This window comes from Cyanistes caeruleus, chromosome 4, assembly GCF_971803275.1.
Source record: "Cyanistes caeruleus chromosome 4, bCyaCae1.hap1.1, whole genome shotgun sequence".
Taxonomy (NCBI): domain Eukaryota; kingdom Metazoa; phylum Chordata; class Aves; order Passeriformes; family Paridae; genus Cyanistes; species Cyanistes caeruleus.
In genome coordinates, this window is record NC_141704.1 from 14,619,400 (window position 1) to 14,639,464 (window position 20,065).

Genomic DNA, 20,065 nt, shown 5'->3' on the forward strand with positions numbered 1-20,065 from the left:
TTGCTCTGCTTGCAGCAAGAGCTCAGTTACACTGAACAACCAAGGTTTGGTGGAAGAGAAGAAGCAGTTTCCTGGCTGAAGAATTTGAACAGCATCTTGATGAACTCTACCCTATGTTTCAGCCCTACTATTAATTATATATAAGTATTACTATATTATTATATATATACTACTATATTTATATAGATATTTTTAACATACTTTACTCAGACTACCATCTGTAAATAGTGACTAAAAATCTGTAACACCTCTTCAAAAAGATATAATTCTAAAAGCATTGATACCTCACTGAATGAAGCAGATCTCAGAATATGGGGGAACTGTAATTAAAATCTAAATTAAAATGCATAGACTTACACACAAAAACAAAAGAAACTTTTTTTTTTTTTTACTTTTTCTTATTTTAGAGCGTTTCATTCTGCAATTTTAATAATCTTCAAATGTGATTCTTTGCATATATAATATCTAGTAAAAATAGAATGTGCTGTAGTTTGTGATACTACAGTTGATATTCTTGACCTGTCTTGAAAAACATAAGCCGCACTTAAAGTTTCATCCAAATTTCATATCCCAGCTCTGGCAGTGATGTTGTTTCTCTTGCTGAAGTCTAAATTTATAAGCTGGAATTAATGTATCACTGTTTTCCCTTCATTCTATGATGCAGCTAGTTTTTCTCACCTCTGTTGTAGCACTAGTGTCATAGCCATGATGACCAAAATAGACAAGAGAGGCAAAATCCGATGACAGGTATAATATCAGCTATAGGTGTAATTTTAGAGAATTCCCTCCTATACATCCTCCTATTTCAAGTATAACCAAGAAGAAGGAGGTAAACCCTTCTAAACTTCTTCTGCTGTAGGGAAGTTTAATATAAGAGATTACAAAACATCTCATGAAGTCTATTTAAGCTTGTGGAAAGAATACAAATACACTGAAGGAAATTCTCTTTCTCTTTACAGTTACAGCAACTATAATTATTTATTACACTGACTGTCAGAAACACCTAAATCAATAGCAAGCTACCATTTGTAAACATAACTGCAGTGTAGTCAAGTTGGATCATAGCTGACAGACAAAAGAAAGAAATGCTTTTTCTAGTTTAATATTCCTATTCTCCTAAAATAGTTACACAAAAGGGAAAAATCTCCTGCAAAAAAATGACCTTTTCTTATCTATTGTAACTGTTTCCTGCTTTGCTGTAAACAGCATCTATTCATTATGGTGATTCACTGTAATTCTAGTACAATCCATGCTCAAGGAACATGAAACATAATTTAGCCTGCTTGCTCTGCCTTTGGCACTGACAGAAATGCCTGAGCCTACTCCTCCACTAAGTCTTCCCACAGCAAGGGAAACTGTCAGAATATCAGACAGGGATATATAGTTGGCTAAAATATTGGTGCTGAGAAGGAATCATGTACAGCAATGCTATCATCAGATCTTTAGTGAAGTTTGAGTTTGAAAAGGATGCTTTGTTAACTGTACACATTGCGTGGGCGAGGAGGAGGCTGTGGGAAAGATCAGTCCCAGAAAGTAATTTTTCTGGGACCTGAGAATGAGCAGCAGTATCTCCAGCTCTCAGGATAACTTTCAGTCAACTAACAAGCTTTTAAGCTGCCAAAGAAATTGCAACTAGCATGTGCACCTTCAGCTCAGTTATTTCTTGTTAATGAAAAGCAACCCAAGTCACTTTTGCTTTCCAACAAAAACTGCCAACACATCTTTCAAGAGAGTTCACTCCCCTACTGCCATGTATTCTAGCCACTACAAAACAAATAAACAAACCCCCACAAAGTCAAAATGCATCTTCATGCTATTTTTCAATAGCAACCTTTCCAAGGAAGCGTGTGGTGAGGACTATGGAGGTAGGTTCATGGGGTTATAAGGCTGTATGTTCTTGCTGCTGTCATTATCAGCCCTGAAGGCAGCAACCTGTCCAAGAGTGAGAGCACCTAACCAAGTTCCCAAACCAACCCCCGTGTACATTCTGCCTACATCTACAATTAACCTTCGTGCTACTGGGCAACAATTCAGCCAACTTATGTGGCTGTTCATCCCATCTAATCACAGACATCCAGAAAAAAATTTGCTTAGGCTTCCTTTGACAGCTGATGGACCAGAGCTGAGCAAGTCCAAACCACAATTTGCTCCATTTACTAAGAAGACAGAACAAACCATTACTTCTGAAGGTAATTGTATCCACTGAACTCACAGGTAGTTGAGGTGATCAGTGTAAATACTTATCTTTAAGACAATAATAACAGGTGTCACAAAACCTCCTTGATTTACACTACTTAGGTTTGTGGATATAATTCCTCACATTTGAAAAAACACACACAAACATCCAGGTGACACTGCCTCTGCCAAAAACATTACTTAGGATTTTTTTTAATGTGTAAGTGGAAATTCCTATATTTCAATTTGGGCCCTTTGCTTCTCGTTCTGTCACTGAGTGTCACTAAAAAAGGCCCGTCTCAATCTCCTTTACTTTCTGAACCATGTATTTAAATACACAGATAAGATCTCTATTTGTGTGTGGCACATTCTGAAGGCTGAAGAAATGCACAAAAAAGCTCATACAATAACTTTATATATTTAATTGCATGTATATGCTGCCAAAATGACCAAGCATTCTAGCAGACTCGTTGTATACAAAATACTTACTGGTGAACACCCAGTACTTCCCAGTCCTTCCCAACATCCTTAGGAGCTATGTTTTGTAGAGTACTTGGACAAATTTCTATTAATTTACAAAGAAGTGACCAGCCCATCTGTAAAACAAAAACACAACTATTTTAGAATAGATATTCTGCTTGGCACTTTTACATTGTCTTCTAATATCCTTGGCTTTTGCAAGACAGCTGTTCTGTTACCTAGCTAAATCAGTAAGGGAAAATTAATTAACACAAGACAAATGGCATGGAAAGTTAAAAGATGGAAGTAAAACGTATGCTAATGATTCTGATTGCATTGCTTGCAGGAACACATCACTCTCAATCTGCTTCAGCACTGCTTGAGGATAAAGGGCACACAGTTAAATGAGCTGCTGATAGACAGAAACGTACCATGTGATCCATAGTACGTTATCACAGGCCAGGGAAAATCCCTCTACTATTATGGGTGGTTCGGATTTAACAAAAAAATGTGTGTTTTCATAAGAATTTAACATTTAATTGCAAATTGTAAGAAAGTATACGTTTTTAAAGGTCTTCAATGTTTTAAATGAGGATGAGATACATAAACAAGCACCATACATTTCATATTCTAGCCATCAACCCTCAGTTCTGTGTGCTTTCAAAATATAACAAAGGCAGTAGAAGTTTTGAGATCATAAGGAGTGAAAGACAACTAAACCAAATGTATTTGTTCTTAAGAACTACCTGTCCCATCCTGTGCAAATTCTTTGACTTTCAAACATCTGTAAATAGTGCCAAAAGCTAAAAATGCTCCTCTTTGATCTTCTGTATTGGAGAAATCTGCTCTCTTATGAATGTCTACTGGCTGATATAACTGAACAGGCTGCAGTGAGGAAGCAGTAAGCAAAATCTGTACAAAGAAATAACTGATGAAAGAAAACCCCTCTATTGAAAGAGGTGAACAGTGAAATGTCGAAAGTCAAGATGAAGCAGATTTTACAAAAAGGAATTATAACAAGGCATTTGAGTTTCCTTGAGCCTGTAAGTAAATTAAAAAGTGGAGGCAGGCCTGTGACAAGGCTGTGCTTTAAGAATAGAGTCAAGGCAGAAGATAATATGTAACAAAGACTCTATATATCCAGCATAACTGGATCACTTTTTCACAGAAGAGTTAAGTAAAGCAAAGAGGTCAAGATGGGACAGCAAACAACAGGAATGTAAATGGCTACCTCCGAAGAGTTTAACAACAAAGTTCATATAAAGTGCATGATCCCTAACCCTGCAATCAGTAAGACTAGAGACATGGAATTACAAGTCTGGTAGTGTAGCCACCCACAGGAATAGCGTAAGCCTGAATCTAGACAGCTTTCCTGACAGCCTTGTAGAGCATGTAAAAGGCGATGTAGCTCCCTGGGGACTGGAATTCTGCTTTTGCCTTTCACACATTCGGTTGCAGTGTGAGCATAGCCCATATCTGCAGGACTTTTGTTCCTGTTTCAGTTTAGATTTGCAGAGACAAATGTTTTAAGCCAATTACAACATTAATGTCTGCAGATTGAGCTTGACTATGAGCCAATTTCCATGCACTTCTCTTCCTTGGATAGCAAGCTGCCTTGTCCTGCATGTGACTACAAATCTCTTACTATGGACATTCAGGCTAGTCTGTGTAACTGAGTCCTTACTAAGTGTAGGTACAATGAATAGTCTTAGTAACCATTGGTCCAAGATGAGGGGATGTAATTGCCTAATTTTCCATACTGCAAACAAAATAGAGTTTATTGGTGACAGTCAATCAGGTACAAATTTCAAAAACCTTGTAGAAGTGACTATTAATTGATAAACTGCTTATTCCTTAGAAAACATTTTATCTTAGAAGTCCCACTTTATAAGAGCATCCTAACAATTCTTATAAAATTTAGAATCTGATGAAAACTTGCTTAATTACTTTAGAAAATTAATTTTTGTATTAACTGTTTCTGATGAATTTTATATTCCCATTGAACATTTCCATTTGTATTGTTAGGACTCAAAGTACTGACAAACATTTATCAAATCTGTGATCCAGAGAAGATCAATGCAAACATCTGACCTGTTGATATGTGGTCTATTTTACAATATTAAAATCACAACCTGAGGTAACAGAGAGCTTATTAGCTGTTTGATAATTAAGTAAGAAAGCAAGGTCTTTTAAATAACAGAAATCCTGAAGGTTACAGGGAAGGGAAATAAAGCAAACAAAGATGTCCTTATAAAGACTTAAATAAATCCCAATATACAGAAATAATTGGTAGCAGCACTGAAACTCATTATTTTTAAACCAGACCCTTTTTGTTTCTAGCATGCAATTAATTAATATTAGGTCCCACCATCTATGTAGAACAATAAAGCTCTGCTGACTGCTCTTTACACAAGTGCACTCATATTTTGCTCTAGAGTTTCTCAGCTGCTCCAATCATTGCCAGAGAAACTGCAGGAAACTACCCTATTTACTTAAAGACATATATTTTACTTAGAGGAACTACTGGCTTTCCACACCTGTACCTTACTACTTCTGAAGGAGCTTGCAGAGTTTAGGCCTGCAGTCTGACTTGGCCAGCTCTTACAATATTGACCTACTAGGCAAATTAACCCTGTAGAAGTTAGTGGAACAGCAGCAACCCACGATGCTTTGTAACCAGTTAAGGAGGGGAGGCAAAGTAAATTCTCATTTTAGGTATATCTCTGACTGTGTTTATTCTCTTATGTGAGTCAATTCTTTTACAATGCCAAAAGAAAAAGGAGGATGGTTAATTATTTATTCAATAAAAAAATCATTAATAGTGCAAAGAGACTGCACTGAAATCAGGACCTCATTAACTTTGCCACTGCTGTAAAGTGAGAATTTATTCAAAAATATTACAAACAAATAGCAGTGAATGAAGCAAGAAGACAGAGCTCCACTTACAGTGTGAATGTTTGTAAACATCAGAACTGAATGTGAAAGAAGAGCTGCCCAAAACATTTTATGAGGAATGGAATTTGATCTTTGCACTGGCTATGAATTTCCCACTGCACACAACATAGTAATGCAAAGGAGGTCCAGAACTTCTAAACTGTATGACTGCAAATGTAGGCAGGAAGAAGATTAAAATTAATTTTAAAATTCTGCATTAGAATGAGGTATTTTAAGAGAGTTAAAATGAAAGTTAATCACTATCTTTCTTACATAATTCTGAGAGTCTTGTGCTACCATTTCACACCTACTTCTTGTTTTGATTGATGTTTTACTTCCAAGTTTAGACTTCTGGGCAGAGGTTTTATAAACTAATGTGCTTTATCTTGAAAATAACTGCTGATTAATATTCCTGTATTTGTTAAAAACCTGAAAATCATACAGTAAAGTAAGTAAAACATTAAGACACTGCACAAATATTTAGTCTTCAAAGAAATCTCAAGAACATTGTTATTTCAGGTTAATCACTACAGAAATACAATTTCATACTTAATCTAGATTTTGGGCTTTTGATCCCTAGCTAAGGTCTAGCACACAGAAAAACGCCCAACCCCAAAACCTTAAAATATATTATTATTTAAGAGGCATTTGCAATCTAATTCATGTTTTTCCTTCCAGCTGAATTGAAAAAATCCCAAAACATGCCCAAAATATTCTAACTATATAAAGGTGCTTAAAAATAAATAAAAAAAGAAATCAAGTGAGATGCACAGAAATCTGGAGCTTATAAACATCCTCTATGCATAGCATAGTCAGAAATTTAATATATGCCTGCCAGGAAGGAGCTGTTTCGTATGACAAGTCTGGCAGCTGTACCATAAGTATAACATCAAATTGTGCAAGTGCCACACCCAGTCCAAATGGGCCAATGTTAAATTACAGGAGCAGGCCGGCAAAACCTTAAATTTCAGAACTTACTCGTAGCTAAAATATTCCCTCCTGCCTTTAAAAAACTGTGCTAGCACAAGTCTCATGGATACGGCTACATATATATGAATTCATAGTATAAAATCGTGCTTTTCAGAAGTTTGTCTAACCACGGCAAAATTCAATATGGACACATCAAAATTATATTAGATAACATCATTGGTAATTTAGAACCCTATATTACACAGTATTCACATGGCTTAATTTTTATTTTCTATTTCGTCTCCTTCTGCCGGTAATAACAGAGACGCAGCCAGCGGCGCCTGCAATAAGCTGGAGCGCTTGGTCCCTTTAAATGCCAGCGATGACAGCGCCCTTCTACAGCTCAGAGCACTTCATGAAGCGGCCCAGGAGACAGACAGAAAGTTAAGGAGAAATCGACAAGCGGAACAAGAACTTTAATCCCGGGATGGGCCGGCGTTCGCTCAACCCGGAGCGCAGCCGGAGCGGGGGAAGCGGCCCCGACCCGCCCGGCCCCTGACCTGCTGCACGCCCGCCGCTCCCGGGTACAGATCCACCACCAGCAGCAGGGGCACGTGGACGTTTTTGCCACTGAAGAGCCGGGGAGCTGTGGGGGGATAGAGACAGACAGAGAGACCGCGTTAGCGACCGGCGGCGGGCGGGACCGGGCGAGGAAGGGCAGGGCAGGGCAGGCGCTCACCGCTCTGCCGGGCCGCCAGCTCCAGCAGGTCGCTCAGGGTCTGCACCAGAGTCTCCAGCCGCTTCCTCTCCTGGACGTTCTGAAGCCGGACGACCAGTTTCCTCAGGGCCTGTTCCTCCCCCGCCACTGCCTCCCCTTCCTCGGGACCGCCGCTGGCCATGGCCGACCCGCTGCCCTCTCTGTGCCCATCCGCCGCTCGGCGGGACGAGCGCAGGGCCGGGCTGGGCGGTGCGGGCCTGTCCCGCTGCTGCAGCCCCGCACTGCCGCCGTCACCCGGCCGCCGTCACCCGGCCCTCCCGAGCCGCCCCCGCCGCGGCCTCCGGCCCCTCCCACGGCGCTGCTCCATGGACACGGCCAAGGACCGGCCCCGCGGGCGGGCGGCCCCCGGTAACTCGTGGGAAACGCCCGCGGGCCCCGCGCAAGCGCCGGCACACAGAGCAGGCCCGCGGGCAGCTCCCCCTCACAGTGATTGACGACGCGGCTGCCCAACACAGCTGCCGAGCAGGACCCGCGGGCTGCCCGGCAGTGCCTCGCTATAAAAACTGGGCAGCGGTGGTGTGCAGTGCGTGGGTTTGGTTTATGGGTTGGATGAGCTTTAGGGGGTGAGGATCTGTGACCCTGTGGGATATCTACATTAAGGCGGTCTGCTCCTGAAAGGCTGCGCCCTGTGGGAGGGTGTGGAGTTGGACCTTGGAAGAAGGGAGGAGTGAGGTGAAGGCGTTTTAAGGCTTCATTTCCATCTCTAATTGCCCTACTCTAATTTGTTTGGCAATAAGCTAATTTCCCCCAGTTGAGTCTGTTTTGCCTGTAATAATGATTGGTGAGTGATCTCCCCCTGTCCTTATCTTGACCCATGAGCCTTTTACTGTTTTCTCTCCCTCCTCCAGATAAGGTGAGTTAGAGAGTGGCTTTGCTGAGAAGCTGCTGTCCAGATGGGGTTAACCCACTGCAGTCCTTTTTGGCCCCCACCACATTACTCTTGCCTGAAACCACAGATGTCTGAAATCTTCAGTGTGTGTCTTCTACCCACCTTGATAGTAAATACTGTGTTGTTGAAGTCTCTGCTTGTTCCAGCTTGCAGCTGGCTCAAAGTCCTGGATCACTTGTAGCTCTTTTAGTAAATAATTTGTTGTGGTTGTAGATTCCTGAGCTAGACATCTTGAGCCTGAGTTAACGTTTCTTCTTCTTTCCATTATGTTGGTAAAGAATAAAAAACTGCTAAGAGTTTCTGAGGTTCCTGAATGAATATAGGAACTAATTTCTAGAGATAGGTGTCTCCCAAGGTTCATTTCTCTGCAGATAGCAGTTCCCTGGAGTGCTGGTTGGAGAGGATGCCAGCTTTTGCTAGTCTCTGGAGGTCTGGTAGAGTTTGACAAAAGTTGTCTGAACCATATTAACTAGAAAAGAAGAGAATGGAAAGAATGAGGTGGTCTTGGTAAGCATCTATATTGTAGCTTTCCTGGATTTTTCTGGGAAAATCCAGTGAAGATATGTTAATATCTTCACCAGAATGAATGAGGAGAATGGGTTCAAATTCAAAGACAGTGAGTTGAGATTGACTACTAGGAAAAAGTTCTTCACTGTGGGCATGGTGAGGCATTCTAACAGGCTGCCTGGGGAAGTTATGGATGTCCCATCCCTGGGGTTGCTCAAGGCCAGGTACGATGGGGCTCTAAGCAAGCTGGTGTAGTGGAAAGTATCCTAGCCCACAGAAGGAAGGTTGGAACAAGATGGTCTTCAAGGTCCCCTTCCAATCTAAACCATTGTATGAACTGTAGAAGTGATTAGAAGTTGTGACTGAGCTGTCTTGTGTTGATGTCTGGCAGGAAAATTGAGCTCTGATAGTGAAGTGTAGTTGTCTGAATGTCATTCTTATCCAAGAGTGAGAAAAGGGAAAAGGACTTTACCTCTGGAGCGCTTCTTAAATGTTTTCCTACTCTGGAAGTTTCATATGTTTCTGACCTCTTTCTAATGTTCCATCAGTGAATGTGGATGGCTTACCATGAAGACCACAACAAAGGGCCCCAGATCTTTAACTAATTTAAACAATTTTGTTTTTTTCTGTTGTGTCTCAGTATATTTATTCCACGTCTTCTGTTCTCTATCAGCTGTAGCATGTTGTGTTGTTTTATGCACATAAAACAAAACATAAAAAAAAGTTTGAAAAGACTGTACAGAGTCACAGAATTAACTGGGTTGGAGAAGACCTTTGAGATCATTGAATCCAACCTATGACTAACACCACCTTGTCAACAAGACCATGGCACTAAGTGTCACATCAAGTCTTTTTTTAAACACCTCCAAGGACAGGGTCTCAATTTCTTTTTGGCCACAGGCTAAAGCCACATCATACAGTCTTCTGGTTTGATATAGCAATTTTCATGGTCTCATCATCTGGTATATAATGAATATTGTTATATTTTCTTGAAATCAGTGTAATGTTATGTATGAATGGAGGATGCACTGACCCTTACAGAAACTTCCTAAGTGAACACAATGTTAGATTTGAGTCTGCTGTAACTGTATTTTGTTTTAGCTCCATGTAGAAGTTGATTGGGGTAGGAGCTTCTGTTGAAGTGAGGCTGCAAACGGAATTCCAAAGGAAGGGGCAAGCTGCTAGAAAACACACCAGAAGACCCAGAAGAACTTTTTTAATCTGAGTTATGGCTCATGTCCTGGATCTAGGGCTCATCCCATTCCTAGGATTTGTTTTAGAAATTAAATCCATGTTGGAGCTCCAGGTTGATTTGGGTTATAAGGGTCATTTTTGCTTTCTCTTCTCAGTCATCTCTAATGTCTCTTCTGAAGATAATTTTCTTGTCTTGTGCTCCTTTCCCTCTCTTGGCTACATATATTTTCATGTTTGGAATAAAATTTTCTGCTTCATCTTTTAATTCAGTCTGTCCTTGACATTAGCCATCTGTGACTGGATTTTGCTATCAGCTGTGTAGCAGGTCCCTCATTTCTTCACCCTTTCTAGCTTTGGTGTTGACACAGATTTAAATGTTCTGTGGTGCTTATAGGGTGAGATACCAGGATGCAGAGAGAAATTCTGGGTCAGCTGTGAAAGGAGTATATGTTGCACTGTGATACAAGTATATTTCTGAACTGAAATTTCATCTTTTTGACAGGAGGGGGAGGTTGTGTGCAAGGAAAGACTGTAGGCTGTTGTTTCTGCATTGCTGGGAAGGAAAGTGTTTTTCTGGAACAGTTCTTTTCCCTGGATCATTGCTAGTTCAGTTGGGCTTTTTGGGGGTGGAACTCCCTTTTCCTCTTCCTCCCTCTGGATTTTCTTTCTGTTTGGTAGGGGGGAATGTATGTGAGAATGAGTTTGGGTTTTTGTGTGGGAAGTTCTAAATGTTTTTTTGTTTGGTCTTCTGAGATTTCTTTGTCTTTTGTTTTGTTTGGTTTTTTTCCCTCTTCCTCAGCTCCCATTATTTTATTTGCAGGGCTTTACACCACCTGGTAAGCCTGCAGAAGCTGTGTTAGGTATTGCCTGAGGACTCTTCTCTTTGCAAGCTATTTCTGACAGAGAGCAATGTCAGTCAGGTCCATTTTCTCACATTCAGTTTTTTCTCATCATACTTCCCCTAGAGAGGAGAATGAAAATTTAATTACACAAGAGTTTATAACCACCTTTTTTTTGGTTTTTGAAATCTGCTTTGAAGAGCCCATGCATATTTATTACTGAAGGCATAATACTCTGAATAAATCTTCTCTCCAGTGTTACATTCCCATTCTGTGTGTTTTAACCCTGAAGCTGGAAAGAGGGTGGTGTTAATTTGAATGACAGAAGGTGCTCAGACAGAGCCTGTTCAGAAGTGATATGATGATAGTTATTTGATTCACTCCTGGACAAAATGAGATAAATGGTCCATCCGCTTTTATGTTGTAACCAGCAGGGACTCTGTGGTGTTAATGAACCCATTGCTACAGAAAACAGTGTCAGAGCAGGTATTCTACCTTGACTTTTTCAACTCTTATTTTAGCTATCAGGGATTTAAATTTTAAAAAGATTAAGTACTGTCTATAGGCCCTTACTTGATCACTGCTCTTTGTATGTGAGGGTGCATCATCTTTACAGCTTCCAAATGGATGGGCTCGGACAGGCACTCTCTTTGCTGGGTAGGAAACTGGCTGATGGCCGGAGCCAGAGAGTAGTGGTGAATGATGATACATCCAGGTGGTGGCTGGTCACAAGTAGTGCTCCCCAGGGGTCAGTATTTGGACCAGTCCTGTCTAATATCTTTATCAATGGTCTGGATGAAGGGATCAGGTGCTTCCTGTCAGTTTGCAACAAGTTGGCACCACAGTGGAAGTGTTGATCTGCTGGAGGGTAGGAAGGCTCTGCAGAGGACACTGGACAGGCTGAACAGGATTGATGGGCCAAGAATAATTGTGTCAGGTTCCACAAGTGCTGAGTCCTGCACCTTGGTCTCAACAGCTCCTCAACAATGGAGTGCTTAAGGGTGGGGCAGAGTGGCTAGAAATCTACCCAGTGGAAAGGACCTGGGGGTGCTGGTCAACAGCAGCTGAACATGAACCAGGGTGTGCCCAAGTGGCCAAGAAGGCCAATGGCATCCTGGCTTGGATCAGAAATACTGTGTCCAGCAGGACCAGGGCAAGGATTGCCCTGTACTCAGCACTAGTGAGGCCACGCCTCAAATCCCATGTCCAGTTTTGGGCCTTTCAGTGCAAGAAAGACACTGAGGTGCTGGAGCAAGACCAGAGGGTCTGGAGCACAAGTCTTATGAGGAGCAGTTGAGGGAGCTGGGGGTGTTTAGCCTGGATAAAAGGAGGCTCAGGAGCGACCTTATTGGTCTCTACAACTGCCTGAAAGAAGGCTGTAGCCAGATGGAGGTCAATTCTTTTCCCAAGTAGTGAGTGATAGAACAAGAGGAAATGTCCACAAGTTATGTGAGGGGAGGTTTAGATGTGAAATTGAGAAAAATTTCTTCCCTGAAAGGGTGGTCAAGCCCTGGAATGGGCAGTCCAGGGAAGTGGTTAATCCACCATCCCTGGGAATATTTAAAAGACATGTTGATGTGGCCCTTAGGGGCATGGTTAATGGTGGACTTGGCAGGGTTGGGTTAGTGATTGAATTCAATGTTTTTAAAGAACTTTTCTACTCTAAATGATTCTATGAAATGTACCTTTATGAAAGTAGGTGCTCTAGTTGCATTTCAAAATGATTTAAGGTATTTGACATGCTTTTTTGAAGTTGTCATTAGGTACATTCCTTAAAGTCATCTTGAGTGTTACAAGTGTACGTATGCATTATATAAATATGTATGAATATTTCCATTATATAGAAAAAGATTAAATCATAACAAAAGTGGAATTTTATTTTAAAAAAATTGTGCATCTGTTAAATTGTGCTGACACCTAGCGGTGGGAATACTTCTAATACAGTAGTAAATGGTCGATGGGTCCTTTGGTTCTGTGGGTACTTTAAGTTAAACAAAGGCACTTTGAAACTATGCTTTTCTTAGAGGAGGCCAGAGAAGACCTGGATTTCCTCAAAGGAAGGGTTGTCCCTAAACTTCCTTCCTTTATCTTTCCTGAAAATCATCTTCCTTCTGCCTGCTTTCCCCCTCTCATCATCCTTTGGGGTACACTGCATTGCTATATACTCTATATGGTCTGTATGTTAACACAGCAGATGAGTACTTCAAAGCCCAAGTAAGCTTTCCTGCTGTTTCCTGCTGAATAGCTGATGATGCACTTTGTGGTTCTAAATTAGAAACTGACAGAGATGTTCAGGATGTTTTCCGCCAGTATCCAGCTGATTAAACAGCTTCTGTTAAAGGGACAAAGCTTTCACTTCATAGAATCATGGAATGGTTTGGGCTAGAAGGAACCTTAAACACCATGAAGTTCTGACCCCCCAGCCATGGGCAGGAATGCCTTCCACTAGACCAGATTGCTCAGGGCCCTATCCATCTTGTACACTTCCAGGGATGGGGCATCCACAGCTTCTTTGGGCAACCTGATCCAGTGCCTCACCACACTCACAGTAAAGAATTTCTTTCTCATGTCTAATCTAAACCTGCCCTCTTTCAGTTTGAAGCTATTCTCACTTGTTCTGTCACTATATGCTCTTTTTAAAAGTCCCTACACACCTGTAGAACTCCTTCCAGTTATTCTTTGCATCCCTTGCCAAGTCCAGCTCCAACTTCACCTTGGCCTTCCCCCCATCCCTGTACAACTGGACTGCATCTCTATACTCTTCCCACGTTACCTGCTCTTTCTTCCTTTGCCTGTGCACATACTTCTTGCCCTTTAGCTTGACCAGGAGGTCCAGATTTGGTGGTTCCTATCTCCTGCCTTCCTTGCCAAATTTGTTGTGCCTAGAGATCACTAATTTGTGTGCTCCATGAAGATGCCCTTAAAAATTTGCCTGTTCTGTTTCCTTGTCCCAGAAGAAAGTTTCTCAGGGGATTGGATTGACAAATTCCTTGAAGAGCTGATGTTGACTTTCCTGAAGATGATCAGGCCTTTAAGGGGGAGAAAAAACCCCACAACTGAAAAATTAAAAAGTAGGCTTGTAGCTGGTCTCTAAGGAGGTGTATTATAGAGCCTAAATTTCTGGATCACTGGCTTCAAGGTTATGTTAAAGACAGCTGTGAGGAGGAGGGTTAGGAGCCGCCTGTCCAGAGCATGTAGCACTTAGCCATGACAACTAGGAAAGTGATTTAAGTAGAAAGAAGATTCAAGAAGGAGGCTCCCACAGCTGAGGAGAGAACAGCACTGACTGCTTGAAAAAGAGATTATGAAACAATCATCATTTTCAGAGTGGCTGAAATATATGGACCTTGGATATAATAGGATAGAATAAGGCCATTGGTTTATGAAATATGGTGACCTTCGTACTGTTAGGTCTACTGGAAGGTAGTGCCTTTCCTCATGCTACTTCCGTATAATGTAGACACTACAGTGCCTACAGAAGTGAATTTGCTCACCAGGTAGAGGTCAGCACTGTGTCTGACCTGGGTTGCACTGTTCATTTTGGGATTATTTTATTTACTTTCATTCCATTTTAAAGTATTTTCTTAATAACTGTAGCTATTACTATACAGCACCAGTGGGTTTACAGGGCCATGTATGATGCATTTTGCCTGTGTCTAGGGTTTTGTATATCTTTTCTAATATAATTTTTATGGATCCCTTTCATTGTGCAATAATGTCTATCTGTCATCAGCTTTTATAAAGAGTACAAATAAAGGCAGTGATGCAAATGAGTGTAAATCCCTGAAGCAGAATTCAAGAACGTGGCACCAAAGTAAATCATAATCCAACAATACAATTTTTCCCCTCTCTGTCTGTTCCATTATTAGTGGATTGATCACACGGGTTTTAGTAAGGAAGAGGATTCTTGGCACTTATAGGGACAGTTACTCATATGGCTTAATTATTTACTTTGGCAATTTATAGAAAAAAATTCTTATTTGGCTTGCCAGTGATAAAATATAAACTGTCTACAATAAAAATACAAACTTCCTACAATCTCTTTTCAGGTTTACTACATGGTTTTAGTTCTTCCAGAGAATGCAATGTTGACCAATACATGTTTTTGCACTGGTTATAAATCAAAGTAATTTTCTGTATAAGAACAAAGAAAAGGCTTCAGCATGATCTAATTGCGGCCTTCCAGTACCTGAGACAGGCCTACAAAAAAGTTGGAGAGATATTTTTTTAAATAGTATGTAGTGACAGAGCAAGGGGGAATGGCTTAAAACTGAAAGAGAGCATACATTTAGATTAGATATTAGGAGGAATTTTTTATATTCTGAGTATGGTGAGTCACAGAAGCAGGTTACCCAGAGAAGCTGTGGCTGCCCCACCCCTGGAAGTGTTCAAGGCCAGGCTGGATGGGGCTCTGAGCAACCTGATGTAGTGGAAGGTGTCCCTGCCCACAGCAGGAAGGTTGGAATTAAATGGTCCTTAAGGTCTCTTTCCTACCCAAGATTTTCTTTGATTCTATGATTCTTTTCTATAGCCTATTTCATTAGTTTGAATGTAGAAATTGTTCTAAGCAGCACTCACTGGATTTGTAAGTAGCTAAAATGATTGACAATTAGAAAATCAGACAATCAGTGTTCCTATGCCTGTCCAAGCATTCTGGTGCTGTATCAAGTGACTGATATATGACAGCTCAGCTATCCCATAGCAGGTCCTAGTTTGCTACTGAAATAGCATTAAACTTCCCATTCCCTTTACCAAGCAGACATCTTTCTGAATAAGTTGCTTATCTATTTATAGCCTTTTTCAAGCTGGAAAATAAATTCCAATCTACTAACAGTCTCAAAGTAACATAAAGGAGTACTAGTTGGTAGTACTCTTAATTAGCCAAGTACTTTTCTCAAAATATTAAAATTAGTTTAGCCTTTGTCAGCAGTGACAGTGGTAAAGCCTATCCTCATTATTTCTTCAGTTAAAGTAGCAGAATTAGTGTTAACTTCATTAATTTTCTTGAGCAACTTAGAATTTAAGTGGTTCAAACTTGTTTCTTGTCACTACAAGAGGCTGCTAATCAATATTTTCTCTCTTCGTAATTGGAACAGCTTTAGTACCAATAAGTTTTACTGCATGAATCTTTTGACAAATTATCTACTGTATCAAACATAGAAATTACTTTTGCAAGGTTTTGTGCACCAGCATGCTACTTGGATTAAGCAATATCATTATTCTAATTTCACAGTAATTCTTAATTTCCATCACCAGTAGCAAATCAAGGGTGAACCAAATAACAGGTCTGGAAGGGAATAATCCTCTGGTTTAACCCCAGTTCATAATTTTCCCAGGATATGTTAACATGCTTCTTTTCTTCAAAGAAAGATTCTGCATATTCTCAGTCCACCTTCCAGCAGATTTTCTCATCTTTGTTCTCTGCTCCTATTCTTGTCCCTCAGAGGATTATTCTTATTCCCTAAGACATTTTGTTGACTTTGCCATGCTTGTTTTCTGTGATCCTTCACCAGACTGCTGCAGGCACAAGCGGTGCCTGCCCCATTGCCAGGGCTCATGCCAGGCATCCATATGGCAAGGTCAAGTCCTGCTGCCACATGTGGCTGCATCATTAGTCCCCTCCCTCTTCCTGCTAGGAAGCATATTTCTAATAGTGATTGGCTTGGATTTCCACAATGCTGATACAAAAAAATTATTGTGGCACTGTCAGATACTGTGATTCAGCATAATTAAACTGATTTGAAAAGCATTAAGGTATATAAACTTCCTAATGGTACAATTCCATCTACTGTGTGTAAACGATTGCAGTATTGAAATTACATTGCAGTTGCTAGAAAAATCCTTCAATCACTTCAGTAAATACATTGCTGTGTGAACAGTATATTGTGATACTCAGCATGCTGTCACTGACACTGAGCATGTAAACATAGCACATTTATGTAGTTCCTGTACTTGTGGTGATAGACTACAAAGTCTGTTTACACTGGCTGTTCTTATCTTAGCAGTAAGATAAGAACCATGAGCCACAACAAAGGTAGTCAAATATCTCAGTTAACGTTCATTGGAAGTGTGCCAAATCCTCCATGCTTCTGCCTCATTCCAAAGAAGGTATGTGTATTAAAGTGCTCATGAGAAAACCAGCTGAGCCTTTGGCACCAAGAGTGCAACACCCAGTAGCCCAGCTGCTTGCTGTAATGTGCATTTATCTTGATGTTATGGATACTGGCTGTGGTTGGCTTTCTGGCAGGCTTCCTACCACATCCGTGGGTGATGTTCCAACTCTGGAAATGAACGGGTACAATTTAATTTCTCTCCCTTGCAGTCGGTTAACAAGAGCACTGAGTACAAAGTCCTTATTCTTTTATTCAGTATTGCCAGTGTAGTTAAGCCACTCTCAGAATTGATTTGGCATTCACTTCAGCCACTGAAGAACCCTCTGAGTCATATCAGGCACTGGTTACCTATAGCAGTAGTGGGTCTGTCCACCAGCTTCCAGTAGAACCTGCTAGAAAGGGAACTGTGCAATAGGCTCTGCAAGATCACAGGGAACAAAATATTTATTTGGAATAAATGAGCATTCCTTTTTCAGTCATGTTGTTAAAGGAGAAAAAAATTAGCCAGATGTTCACTTTGGAAAAATATTAATTTAAATAAGCTTTGTACCAGATGAGTTCTTAAATAGAAAGGAAAATGTTCTTAAATAGAAAGGAAAATGAGGCCTCACGTATGTTGGTCATTGCCCTGTCCACCTAAGCAGTGATGACTCAGGAATGACTGTTCAAGTTCTGGCCCACATGATGTGTGTGGATGGCCAACAAAGAGGAGTGAGGACCAAAGAAGCTTGGCACCATGGAAACTCAGAGGCTTTGCATTGAGGAGAGGGAAGCAGGCCTGACTGGGAGGATGTGATTCCTTTCAGAGAATGGTCAATTTGAGAGCCTGATGTAGAGACTAAGTCACCTTTCCAGTCCTGAGCTTCAGTAGTAGCAGAAGGCTTTAGACCAATGGCCATGCATAGTCAAATGCCACTGCATCTGCTTGCAGTTAAATGGCTCATCATAGCAGGGAAAAGCATCTGACCATTCTTCCTGGTGTGTCAGTAGCTCACTATTATCTTCTTCTGTGTGACATTGGTTTAGGCTGCAGCACTGGGCTTCAGTGGTCCCCTGCTATGGTTGCAGAGACAGCCTCTACCCCAAAATAATGGGTAAGGCCCCTTGCAGTTCACTAAGTTGGTGACTCAAGAAGGAAAGGATGAATATAGGATGCCTTAGAGTATGGTGTTGAGATGTGTCAGAGCTTGAGAAGCCACAAATCTATTGGCACAGACATGGTGATGTGATATTAGCAAGATCTTGTCCTTGTAACCTCTGAAAAGCAATCCATGCTATTATATTACCCCAGTCACTCTGGGGTTTCATTCAGAGTGAGCCACTTGAATTTCTGGGGTATTTAATATGTAGATCAGGTGTCTGGCTACTCCCAGGCTTGCTTCTTAGGATTATTTTGTAACATGAACACAGCTTGTAAAGACTTTTTGCTGTTACCTATGGGAGAATGGTTTAATCAGTTGGGGGTTCATATGAGTCTTGCAATTGTATGCAAAGTTGCATTCAACTGCCACTGGTTCAGAAAGTTTGCAACTGTTCCTGTGAGAATCTCATGTGTCTCATTCAAGGTGAATGAGGTTGTGAGTGACAAAGTACCTTGCAGTTATTTTTCTTTTCTTCCCCTAAAGACTAGGAGAAAAGCAGAGCTATTCCTTTCTGCTCCCCTTATCCCCCAAAAGAACAAGTCTGTATTTGATCTATTTTCTCTTTTTTATTGCTTTCCCTAATGCACAAAACTAGGTTATAACATCCATCTGCTTGGCAAATTTCTTTGAACTTGCTTGAAGAATCAGCCACAGTTTTGATGTAGTCAGTGTCTTTAAACACCACCGGTTTTAGGAGGCATGTGTTGGTATAGACAAATGCAGGAGTGCTTTCTCTTGGATAGTCAGCCAATAGTACCACACAACACAAACCAGCTGTTAATTTCTCATTCACATGTACTGTTTAACAATATTATTTGAACTGATAATATTTCTGTGCAAGAGTCTAATATTAAAGACTCACAGCCTCCTACTCAGAGCATGGTGATTTCCCTGAAGAGTTTTTAGGTGGGTATTTGATCTTGGTGTTTAACAGTTTCAGGAGGTCTGGCATCCTCCTCCCTCTGTGGTAAAAAGTGAGATTTGGTTCCTGCAAATATATTCTGCAATAAGACTTTCAATTTCTTTTATAGCTTTTTGTAATCAGTGAAGTGGGACTTACTGTTGATGTATGGCCTCGACTTCTTGATGCATACTGTCCTGACATGTCTATTGCAAAGCTAAAATAAGGCTATATTTAAATGTGTGATTTTAGAGTATAGTAACAGGAGTGAATGCCTGGGTTGTCAATATATTGGCCAATAGTTGTACTTTCCATAAGATAAACCTTCATAAATACTCTCAGACAATAACTCATTTTTTTCTGCACAGAATAATTTAGTCCCAACAAAATTTGTCTGGTGCTGGAGAGAGTCTCCTTGACAACAGCCACCTCACCATAATCCTCTTCTCTTGCTGCAAAAGTTCTCTTCCTCAGTTATGGTTCATTTACAAAGCCCAAATCTCAAATATATCCATTCTATTAAAAGAGGTCAGTCACAACCTCCAGCTGGATAATCTCATCCCTTAGTTGTAGATTAAAAAATTCTTGGTCTTTCATTAATTATTTGCATCTCATTCCTGATCTCTCAGGGTCCATACACAGTAGGGCTCATGTCCAGACCATGTGCAAAACAGTCTTGTTTCATTAAAAACTGGGACAAAATGGACATGGGCAAAATTTTGAACCTAGATTATTAGTATGAATTATTATTGTCAGGACTATTTTAAAGTATCAGTGAAGCAAAAACAGTTCAAGTTTTATAAGCTATTAAAATATTTATGAAAATCACTGAGCAGAAAAAAATTCCTCTTTTACGCTGACTTCATGTGTATTAGTGGCTGACAAATTTCACTAAGTCTTAATCTCTGCTTATGTTATACTCAAGACTTATTATTGCTTCTTAATTCTGTGTAGCTTTGTGCCAGTCACCAAAATTGCAGGGTCAGCAGCCAGGCAACAATATCTAGCATCCTGCTCCAGTCTTGATGATTGGCATTGCTTTTCAGTCTGTCAGAGGTTTCCAAATATATTGCGTTGTCTTTTAGTTATGCATTTTTAGTTAGAGGACTGTTTTGCTCTTTTTTTGTCACATGTTAAATTACATCCTTGTTTTGTGCAGCTCCTTGCAGTTGTATTTTGCTAATCGTTTCCCACAAAACAGTGGGTAGAATGTACTATGTCAATG

General features: G+C 40.6%; 1 protein-coding gene across 1 annotated transcript in view; it reads right to left on the reverse strand.

The window, feature by feature from the left end:
- The window catches only part of LRRK2 (leucine rich repeat kinase 2), a 64,041-nt gene extending 56,518 nt beyond the window's left edge, over nt 1-7,523 (reverse strand). Inside the window, exons 1-3 of the mRNA XM_086886801.1 lie at nt 7,217-7,523; nt 7,038-7,123; nt 2,665-2,771 (exon numbers count right to left, since the gene is read on the reverse strand). Of these exons, the coding sequence (XP_086742927.1) occupies nt 2,665-2,771; nt 7,038-7,123; nt 7,217-7,376 (353 nt within the window). The 5' untranslated portion in view covers nt 7,377-7,523. The remainder of the gene's footprint in view (nt 1-2,664; nt 2,772-7,037; nt 7,124-7,216) is intronic.
- Between the last annotated feature and the right edge of the window lie 12,542 nt (nt 7,524-20,065).